At 30.4% G+C, this 11,617-nt stretch overlaps 1 protein-coding gene across 1 annotated transcript; it reads right to left on the reverse strand.

The window, feature by feature from the left end:
- Window positions 1–2,849: 2,849 nt before the first annotated feature.
- On the reverse strand, window positions 2,850–4,525 carry LOC129916463 (uncharacterized). The gene is made up of 3 exons (XM_055996439.1): window positions 3,938–4,525; window positions 3,645–3,830; window positions 2,850–3,534 (listed from the first exon to the last, which is right to left on the reverse strand). The coding sequence occupies exons 1-3, from the start codon at window positions 3,989–3,991 to the stop codon at window positions 3,433–3,435; spliced, it is 342 nt and encodes a 113-aa protein (XP_055852414.1). The 5' UTR covers window positions 3,992–4,525; the 3' UTR covers window positions 2,850–3,432.
- Window positions 4,526–11,617: the final 7,092 nt, after the last annotated feature.

Here is an 11,617-nt window from a genome sequence, read left to right on the forward strand (position 1 = left end):
GCACGTACTTACTCTTTGAATTCAAAATACCTACTAGAAGATTTAAGACTTATAAAAAAAAACAATAAAAAACATAAGATTCATTCTTCAAATGAAAAAAATAAACAACTTTTTAAATGAAATCGAGCTCAAAAAAAAAAAGTATGCAGTTCTTTTATAAAGAAAAAAAATATTTTAAAATAAAGTTGGAATGCCATTTATTTTTCACTTCAGATTCTTTGATGTAGTAAGCTTAGAACAAGCTTTTAACTACAATCAGAGGCTCATCATAAGTGCATGTTAGTGGTTAGTAGACAAAAAATACAACCTCCCACATGCACAATATAAAACAAAATAATTACGAACAAATTTACAAGTTATAAAATCATAAGTACAAAAAATCCAACATGTATAATTTATTTAAAACATTGATTAACAGTCACGATTGTGGAGCACTGGTTCGAAACAATGTTTTTAAACCCATTTTCGTCAAATAAAAGTCTAAGGATGAATGGTTCAAGTTAAAAAGTTTACTCATGCGACTAAGAGGCTCATTAATACCATAGTTTGTTCTATGAAAGTCGATATGCAAAGGTTCAAATCTTCGTAGGAGGTGAGATCCACCCGGATAATTTATACCAATACAAGCTAATAGATCAGGGGCGTCAATTTGGGAATTAATAAGCTGATGAAGAAAGATTAAATCATTATTTACACGTCTCTGTGCTAAAGTTTGTATCTGAAGAAGTTGAATGCGATGTTCATAAGGTGGCAAGTTGAAAGGGTCGGACCAAGGAAGACCTTTTAGAGCGAAGCGTACAAAATTGTGTTGAATAGATTCGATTCGGTTTTTATGAACTTCATAAAAAGGACTCCATACTTGAGAAGCGTACTCAAGATGGGGTCGAACGTAGCAGTTGTACAAAGATAGAGTAACAAATGGATCATCAAATTCCTTTGCCCAACGTTTAATAAAACCAAGCATTGTTGCAAGATGTAGTAATCAAAAATATTAATGACTCGTTTTCTCGAGAATGTAATTGTTTGGCATTTAGCTGGGTTAAAGTGAAAGGCCATTTTTACCACACCAAACATTAAAACTGTTAATATCGCTTTGTAGAAGGATACGGTCATTGTCAGACTTAATTTCTTTAAAAATCTTCATATCATCAGCAAATATTAGAATATCACTTGAAGTTATGCACGAGATTACGTCGTTTATAGCTAAAATGAATAAAAATGGGCCTAGGTAACTTCCCTGAGGGACTCCAGAGTTGGCTATGAAAAGATCTGAAAGACAGTTTCTAAATTTGACCTGATAGGATCTTTGGTTAAGATAAGATTCTATCCAGGCAATAAAAATACGTGGAAAACCAAAAGCTTTTAATTTGAAGATTATTATTTTATGACTAAGTTGATCAAATGCCTTTGAAAAGTCAGTGTAAACGCAGTCAACTTCATTACCTTTTTCTAATGCATTTGAACATTTATTTAAGAAGCTAAGAAGATTAGTTGTAGTAGATCTTTTTCTTACAAAGCCATGCTGCTTTTCACTTATCAGATTTTTACTATAAAATGCTAGACTATCACAAACAACTTGCTCAAAAACCTTTGGAATGCAGGATAGTTTCGAAATAGGCCTATAATTCTTTATATCTGTCTTATCACCCTTCTTGAAAACAGGAGTGAGGAAGGACTTTTTCCAGATGGAGGGAAATTTTCCTGACTTGATGGAAAGTTTGAATAAAAATGTTAGAGGCTGAACTAGGGAGTTTCTACAGTTTTTTGATACTATTGGTGGCACACCGTCTGGGCCAGCAGAACAATCATCATTTAGTAGAAACTATTAATCAACACCTAAAACAAACATTTCAAAAAAAATTCACTGACTCGTTTTCGAAAATTCGATTTTTCAGAAAAAAAAAATTGTCAATTTTTTTTTTTTTATCCAAAAATTATTTTTTTTCAAAATTTAAATCTTGATTTATTGACTCGTTTTCGAAAATTCGATTTTTCAAAAAAAAAAATTATTTTTTTTAGGTATCCAAAAACTATTTTTTTTTTCAAAATTTAATTCTTGATTTACCTATATAAAAATTAAAAAAGTGCTTGTGTTAAAAAAGCAAATCGTTTGGGAAAAAATCAGAAAAAAAAACGGTTCTACAGTCAGTAACGATTTTTAAACAAATTTCAAGAAAACATAGACCTTGTCTAAGAACTAAAACTTAAATTTTTTTTATCAAAATCGTAGTAGCGATTTTTGAGAAATTTAAACTTTTCCAAAATTGGTACATGACAGGTACCGTTATTTTTTTTTTTTTCAAAAAATTAATTCCAAAAACCCCTCTGTTTGAAGTAGATCGGCCCATCCGTTTAGGCTGTAGACCGACATTATTACTAGGCAATAGTCTTTGTTGACTTCTTTCAACTCAAAGCCTGATAGAAACCGAGGTGCCATTCAAAATGGCGACCAAAGGAGAATTTTCTGAAGGTTGAAAAATCTGGGTTTTCCTTTTTTAATTATAAATGCATTGGACTTCTAGGAAAAAAAAGCCCATACTAATCCCATCGTTAAGCTTGGCACCAATTAGAGAGCCAACGACAATTTCCTTTTTTGCGAGTTTCTACGAACTTTCTTCAAAAGAAAATAAAACAGAAGAGAAATAGAAATATTCATGTTTTTTTTTCTTTCAAAGAAATTTAATTGGGTGCTTCTCAATAATGATAGGTCGAGTCGCAGACTTAAATTTTGCATCTCTTTTTTTTTTTTTGCAACTCAAATCACGACATCTATTTATTTTTATCAAAGCAAGCCTTCATCGTAAACTTGTTGAATAAAAAAAAAAACTTAATTCCAATTAAATATCAATCGAATTAAATCCCTGAAATCCCTGTCATCGCCAGAGGAGATATTTAGATCAATCTGGATGATTCTCCCGGAATTGCTTCAAGCTCAAAGTGCGAAAACGCCAAAAGCGATAGATTTACTGATTTCCACCTGTTTTGCATATCAAAAGCTTCAGACAATTGAATACCATCGATTTACTCGTCCTTATGATGAAAACCATTATCAAGATAAAGACTTCCTGTGATGATGGCTGACAGTCACACGACATGGCGCAACAACCAACGCCAGCTGTGGATTGGATAAGCTTACAAATAAAACAAGCCAAAAGTGATGCATATACAGAAATTGGAGCTGCAGCTGAAGCGCCCCCTATATTTGTCGAAGGATTAATTAATTGGATTCATTGCAAATGACGATGCAACTAATCGCGTTGATGGGTTTTCTAATTGCTTTGGGAAATGGAACAGACAAATGGAAATAAAAATACATTAATTGTCTTCCTAGGTATACCGAGAGCAGCCAGGACATAGAGCGCATAGAGCTCGTTTTGCAAGGATGCGAGTCAGTTTTCCATTTATTTTTTTATTTTTTTCTCATTTTTTTTTTTAATATACACAACGTCTACGATAGGAAGTACACCTGCGGGAACAGCATTCATCACTAACACTGCAGGCGCTTCCAATTTCTTTGCATTGTTGACCGGGACCCTTGAGGACATAAACACAAGAGAGAGGACAGGAGTTATAGAAGATGATGGTTAGTTGATACTCTCTGTTTTATGAATAAAATTATAAATTCATGTTCAAGCTGTATATACCTTTGTTGGGGCTGGCGCTATTGTTGTTGTTGTGGCTGCTGATGGTACTGCCTTGCCAAGAGGACGAGGAACTTCAACAGCAGAAGGACTTGCAGGAGAGGCATCAGATGAGGTTACATTTGATGTTGTTGGAAGCGTCTTCTGCGTCGTTGTTGCCGGAGTCATCGTAGACTGCAATGACAGACCCTGTGAATGGGTGAGAGTGAAGCAAGTTATGGAAAAAGTAGAAAATGAAGGTTATAAGAAGCAACAGCTTTCGCAGGAAATTGGAATTTAAATTAAGTTACTTATACCTGCGACAGCAAAAAGTATGAAATCATTGCGAAAGTCAAAATAAAGGACTTCATTGTTGTTGTTGTTGTTGTTGGTTGGTGTATAGAAGAAGTTAACGGTGGAATGGTGATACTCAGATGAGTGAGTGACTTGATGCTGAAAGTGGGCACAAGTTTTCTTTTATAGAAAAGAAAAAAGTTTTCCAACTCTTAGAGTTGTTTGCGAAAACCTTCTATACACTTTGTATTTGTTGTATCTTTTTTTTTCGGTCATGTCTTTATCATTGGGGTTATATTGAAAATGTAGGTTAGTGGGTATGTAAACGGGGTTTTGTGTTATCTATGAAGATAAGAAATAAAATTCAAGGTTATTTTTTTCCAACAGAATCATGAGAATTAATTGCCAAATATTTGCAGTTGAGGTTCCTGTTTTGAGGGAGGTTTGAAGGTTCAATGTTGATATAGTCTTATCACAGAGGCGTTTAACAGCAAACAAGTAATAAAATAAAGTATTCCTGTTAGCTGCCATAAATTAATGACTTGTAAGTAAAATGTTAACATTTAATACTATTTTCAAAATATTTTATTTGGAAATAATGTTTTTAGTTTAACTGGCCATTTTCAGCCATTAATTTGATTTATTGTCACCTAGGCCAAAGTTTTTCAAGTGCACTGTGGCGTATACGTGTTCTTAATTTTATTTATTTGTTTTTGTGCAAAAATAGGAGAGGAGATGACGGTTGATCAAGAAAAAAATGTATATTTATGCAATCTTACAGTACACCAAAAAAAAAACCAATATCAATTTAACATTTTTTAAATATCAAATTAACATTTTTTAAATATCAGCCAAAAATGCTCTATAAAATGTGTTTTATGATATTTAAAATGTTAAAACAACATTTTTATTATCAGGATGATATTTAAATGTCACATTTTGGAAATTTTTTTTGATATTTTATTATCATTTTTTCATATCAATTTCTCATTCCAAATTATTGAAAAATATTAAATAAAAAATTCTTAATGTGTACTAATTTAAAGGCGCTTTGTGTTTTTTCGAAGTAAAATGTATGATTTACTGAGAAAATTTGATCGGCACTAAGATTTTACTTCACATAGTTTGGGAGAAAATAACAAAACAACAACACCTATAATAGAAAAAATAATATCACCATTATTTTGTAAAGAATATTCCCTTTCAGTAATGTTTTAAAAAAAGAAAGAAAATTCTTAAAATAATAAAAATAATAAAAATGAAAAGGAAAGAAATAGGTTTCATTTTAATAAACTAAAACGTAAAATCTAGTCAACATTGATATTTTAATTGTCAAAGTGAAATTTTAACTATCCCACCTGAAATTAAAAAATGTCAAAATGATAATGATAAAATATCAAAATTAATATTTTAATTGTTGGACGACTTTTGTCACTGAAAAATGTTAATTTCATAGCTGTTATTATCAAATTCTTTTTTCGATGTATACAACACATAATATTGTAAGGTTTTTTTGAATGCCGAATCGAATGAGGCCCCGTACGACCATTCAAAGAAAAAAAAATATCTAGTTCGTTTGATGAATATACATTAGGGTGGGTCAAAAAAAAAAATCGAAATTCATTTTTTTGATTTTGTACTCCGAAAAATCGATTGCTAGACACCTCTAGAATATACACACCAAATATGAACTTTTTATATTAATGGGAAGGTCCTCCGCTTCGCAATTTTCAATTTTTACATCAAATTTCTCTTAAAAAAAAATCTTTTTTTTATTAATTGACTTTTTAGCAAAATTTCTTTACATATTCTTGTAGAAAATTGAACGCTCTACAAAAAAGGCCTAATACACTTTTTTCAATTATCTAACCATTTAGTAGATATTTGAGGTCCAAAAATCGAGAAAATCTTTAAAAATTCGTTTTATTGTTCTTAATTTTGTAACAAATTGAAAAATTATAAAAACACTGGTCGGCAACGAAAATGGAGCTGGAATTCCGAATCCTAAGTCAATATTTCACTGGCACGTCACGTTTTTGAAATACTTGAATATTAACAGGTCAAAAACGGTTTTTTTTTTTTTGGGTACATTCGACGTCGAATTACACCACCGTTAAATATTTTTTTGCAAATCTTCTTATGCAATCTCAAAACGCAATATTTTATTGCTCTAAATATATTTACTTCTTATCAAAATTAATTTTTTTCTCAAAGTTATTGGAAAAAAAAATTTATGCTATTCGTATCTCAAAATATTAGTACCTACATATGTACATATCATAATGAACGGTTTTTGTATCCAAATTCCATTTTGCGTCTTATGACTTGGATTTTAAAAAGAAACATATTTAGCATAAATGTATTTTTTTGATTAAACAACAAAAAGAACTACATTGAAAATAAGTTTTTGAGAGTTTTTAGTGAAAATAGTTATGAATATATGTAGCTCAAAAACAAGACGTGATAGAACAAAACTGTAAACAGTTTTGAATTCAGCACACTTAAGTCAGTTAGAATCACCTTAAATAGTTCTTGCTACCGACTTTTTTTTTGTTTTTGCCGACCAGTGTAATCAAAATTCCTTGGCATCAAATTGATTGCTTTAACCGTTTAGAAGATATTCGTATCCAAATCACAATGCATACGGATCATAAGAAAACTATGAAATCAGCGAAAAACGCTGTTTTTTTTTAACTTTGTTTTCACTTTGACTAGAATATGTTTCAACAAGGTAATTTTTTTTTGGTAAATCGGTGGAATTGAATTGAAAACAATAAATTGTCTGAAAAAAAGATTGAAAAAAGTAAAATATTTTTCTTACAGATATATGTAGGGGAAGTGGAGGCAAGACAGCCTATGGTGGCAAGACGGTTTTTGTACTATGTTGTATGAAAAAATATTAAATTGGCAGGACTTTTAATATAAAATAAATGGCTTCTGGTAAAATCGATTATGTTTGTAAGTATGAGCAAGTTTAGTTGAAATCCCGAAAAGTTAGAGTAAATTTTGTGATTTTTTCATCAAATCGTCATGTTTTGTGTGAAAAGAAATTTGTACTTTGAAATATTTAAAAGTCTTAACTTTTATTTTTTTTTTGGAATAAAAGTTGAGAACCGATGAAAATATAGCATACGTTTGTGATTATTGCAAAAAGATTCCAAATTTTAAGAGAGAAACGGCTTTATTATTAACAGATCTTAAAAGGGCTGTCTTTCCCATATGTGGGGGCAAGACGGTTTTTTGTAAGATGTTTTTTCAAAACGTATTATCTTTTGTTCAGTATTTTTAAATTTTTATTTAATGATGAGATTTCCTTCAAAAAACATTAAAGTTAATGAATAAACACTTTATTTTAATTAAAAGATGTTTTTTATTGTTTTTTTTAAGACGGTTAAACACTAAAGTTGCGGTCTTGCCCCCACTTCCCCTACATAAACACTTAAATCGCTGGAAAATTTCTGCGATATTTGAAGGTCGACGAGACAAGCGTTGCGTTTTTTGTTTTTTTTTTTTTTATAAATCACTTTTTTTATAAATCGCCTTTTTTTAAATCGCCTTTTTATAAATCGCCTTTTTTATAAATCGCTTCAAAACCGTAAGGAATTTGCTGCAGTAATTTTAATTTCCGTAGAGGAGAAATTAAACAAATTTATGGGACAAAAATTGGCGGTCCTTGTCAAATGACCAAAATACAAAAGGTTGATTTTTTTTTTCAAAAACGGTTCTAACAATTTACAAAATATGTGCAATTTCGTAAGTAAGGTCTAGCTCTTGAAACAAAAAAAAAAAATTTTTTCTTGAATCGATATTAACGGTAGGTACCTGTCAGCTGTCATAGAACCGTTTTCTTGGATTCTGACTTTCTCGAATACGAATCAATCAATTCTAGACGAATTTTGTTTTTAATTTAAAATTTTTTTAATTTCTTATACGATTTTCTATATTATTCAACATATAAATAAGAAAGAAATTCATAGCCCTCACTTAAGTCCAGATTTTTGTACGTGAACGTTAGCATGCTTTTTTCCACTTGAACGTGAAGAAACAAACCTGTTTACTTAAATTTTAGCTTTTGAATACGAAAAAAGAAAATCCTAAATTAAATGGTTAAATTTTCCTCAAAAATTAACTTGAGGAAATTTTCGACTTGTCTCGTAAAAAAAAATTCCACCTTTAATACCAAGTAGATTTCTAAAAACAGTTGTATTAAAAAAAAAAACTGCGTTTACAAAAATGGTATTGCACAACGTTTAAACCAGATTAAATTTTTGACAGTAAATGTTATTTAGAATTTGGCCACCTCCTTCTAGGTTACGAAGATTTAAATTTACTTTAACTTTTTGCTCAAATATCATGGATATAAATATTTTCTAACAGCAAATCTATATGGTGAAATCTTTACTCAAAACATTCAAATTGAAAAATTAGTGGGTCACTGTGGTGTATGCGTACTATTTTGTTACTTAAAAAAAAAACTTACATTGTCTCCTTATAACGCTGCAAAAACGTAAAGCTATATTAAATAACGATTTAAGGAGTTCTTACTAAATTATAATTTTTTTAATACATAAATTTCTATGTCAAATATACATAGTTAGACTGATTTGTTGAAAACAAATTAGAAATGTAAAACATCAATAAAAGCTGATAATGGGCGAGCCATTTTGTGTTGAAAAGGATTTAATGACTCCTGCAGAATAGAGTCAATGCCTAAAAGGACTCTGTTGCTTCAATATACGATGCCAATGGCTACATGTAGATGTACGGCCTGTGATTGCATTGTCAACAAGTTGGCAATGTGCCAGCCAGGAGTACAACCAAACCAATACCTACTCATCTGACGCCACATATACATACATCCCCAAAGAATGATACCATGCCTATGGGGAAAGGTATTCTGCAACTACAAACACACATCTATAGAAGATCTAGTTGTTTTTTTTTTATTTTGTTCAGGAATTGCTTTTTCAAATCGAAATCACTGTATCTCTCTCTTGATAGGTTTTTATTGCCTTACAATGTTTTGTTTGGGTTTAAAATAGAGACAGATACAAAGAAATGAGAATGCATTTTCTCCTTTTATGTAATTGCTTTAAGGCCAATATAAATTGCTTTGATTTGTCCTTTAGGGTTAAGGCAGAGGATCCCTATGCAAGGAAATGGTTTTTTTTTCGATTTGTTATAAGATTGGAAAAAAAGAAGAAGCTTTATGGAAATAAACCAATGATTTGTTGGTTTTTGATAGGTGATTCGTTTAGTTTCATATGGACTTGGAAGTTTTGATACAACTATGCTAGTTATTATAATATTTCAGTTGGAATAATGCTTAAAAGCTCCTGGATTTTGCGTATCTACATGGAGCGTACCTAATCATGAAATCATGATTCAATATTCATAGAATATAGATTATAGAACATATAACATAGAACATAGGACGTAGGACATAGAACAAACAACATAGAACATGAAACATGGAACATGGAACATGGAACATAGAACAAAGAACATAGAACATAAAACATGGAACATGGAACATAGAACATAGAACAAAAAACATATAACATAGAACATAGAACATGGAACATGGAACATAGAACATAGAACATAGAACAAAAAACATGGAACATAGAACATAAAACATGGGACATAGAACATGGAACATAGAACATAGAGCATAGAACATAGAACATAAAACATAGAACATAGAACATAGAACATAGAACATAGAACATAGAACAAAGAACATATAACATATAACATATAACATATAACATAGAACATGGAACATGGAACATAGAACATAGAACAAGGAACAAGGAACATGGAACATGGAACATAGAACATAGAATATAGAACATAAAACAAAGAACATAGAGTATAACAAAAAAAAAGATTCGTTCTCTTAAATCAGAAGTACTGGCGTGTAATAATCATGAAAAGCACAGATGTTCTCTCATTGTTCTTAAAATGATTAAATTCATCACGGCAAATCTTTGTGAATTACAACAAGAATCATTCCACAACAAGATTGATTTTTCTGTTTTAATAAAAATAATTTTGAATCCACTTATCCCCACAAAAGTTAAAACAAAATCCTCATTTTTATTTTACATTTAAAATATTATATCAATTTTAACCAAAAAACCGATATAAAATATCAACTTCCACAAAAACAGCACAAAGTCCTTGAGAATCCCACCGGATTACACGCAGTCAATGGCATCATAGAGGCTTTATTTAAATATGTGCCTTAATATTGAAGTCCTTGCCATTTTCACAAAAATTATTTTTAAATATTGTCTCCATCATAGGTCAGTGTGTTTTTTGTTCTTGTTGTTGGTTGGTATATGAATATGATTTTTATAGAACGACAAACTAAGTAAGGTTGAAAAGTTGACACACACACACACATCCACATAAATAAATAAATACTGCATTCATTTCGGGATGGAAAAAAAAAATAATAAAGATAAAATAAATGACAAGGAATATCACAAAAAATATCATATTCCCGCCAGGATGTCAGGGTAACAAGATAGTAAGCACAACTCGACAACAACGAATGATTCTATTGAATTCCACGAATAATGAAAAGTTATTTCACATTTTGCATTATGCTCTCTGGCAAGCTTGGTTGGATACCTTTTTCGTGTAAACGAGTAGATATGATAGGTTCCTTTATATTCCTGCAGCAGGTGTTCAGCTCATCTTACTTATATTTTTCAACATGCTTTAAAGGGGTAGTTGGAAGGTTTATAAAAAAATATTAATTGTACTTTACAATGTCCTTTTTTTCGTAGGTAAATTCTTCAAGTTTCAATACTTCCACAAAGAAAAGAGCAATTCTCCACGACTTGGGTATCAAGGTTTATATAATATCGCTACCTGCTATGAATCTGTTATATTTTATTTTTTTTTCCTATAATAATCGCTACATAACAAGCTCAGCTACAGCCGGATGAAATATTTTAATTTAACCAACAAGGAAAAGAGTTTTTCAATTTGGAGATGTTAACCAAAAAATAATAAAAAAAAAAAAAAAGAAAAAGCAAACAAAGGGCTTAAATGATGGTGAAGGATATTTAAAAGCCAAGCCGCTTATGAATGAAGATTAAGTTGATGGGCTCAAGTTGTTTTTTTTTTTGTCGATTTTTAATTTTTAATTTTTTTTGGCATTGTAGTTAGTTTTTCGTAAGGAGAGGAGGACTTTTTAGGAACAAACTTTTTAATAACTATTTTGTGTATAGGTGTATATGAAAATATATACATTATAAACTTTCTATGAAATTAAATAAAATTTGATAGAAATTATCAAAGAATCAAAGGACTTGTTGGGGGGAAATTGCTAAATGAAGGAGAATAGAAATTTAGGTCAAGTTATTCTTTGTGTTGGGTTTTGGGTAGGTATAATAATTCAAAGAAATTAAATTTTGAAAGTGGATTTGGTTTAAAAGATCAAAAGTTTTTTTTTATGATTTCTTTTTGGTTTGAAGGAGAATGTGTGGTGCTTTCTGGTCAAGGGAAAAAGCTTAAGAGGATAATATTTAAAGAAAACTGAATAAATATGTAAACCGAATGATTGGGTTAAAATGAGCAAATCTAATTCGATTTGAATTACTAAATCAAAGACAGAACCTACTTTAGATTTAGAAAATTACAAACGTAATATACGTTTTGTTTCTTGTACTTTTATCGGCTTTATT

Source organism: Episyrphus balteatus, chromosome 3 (assembly GCF_945859705.1).
Source record: "Episyrphus balteatus chromosome 3, idEpiBalt1.1, whole genome shotgun sequence".
In the NCBI taxonomy this organism is placed as follows: domain Eukaryota; kingdom Metazoa; phylum Arthropoda; class Insecta; order Diptera; family Syrphidae; genus Episyrphus; species Episyrphus balteatus.

What these genes read in the sequence shown, in the direction of transcription:
- LOC129916463 (XM_055996439.1), bottom strand. Translation starts at nt 3,991, where the DNA reads ATGAAGTCCTTTATTTTGACTTTCGCAATGATTTCATACTTTTTGCTG. An exon ending in CATACTTTTTGCTGTCGCAG is followed by an intron (nt 3,831 to 3,937) that starts GTATAAGTAACT and finishes ACCCATTCACAG; the next exon opens with GGTCTGTCATTGCAGTCTAC. An exon ending in TAGCGCCAGCCCCAACAAAG is followed by an intron (nt 3,535 to 3,644) that starts GTATATACAGCT and finishes TATGTCCTCAAG; the next exon opens with GGTCCCGGTCAACAATGCAA.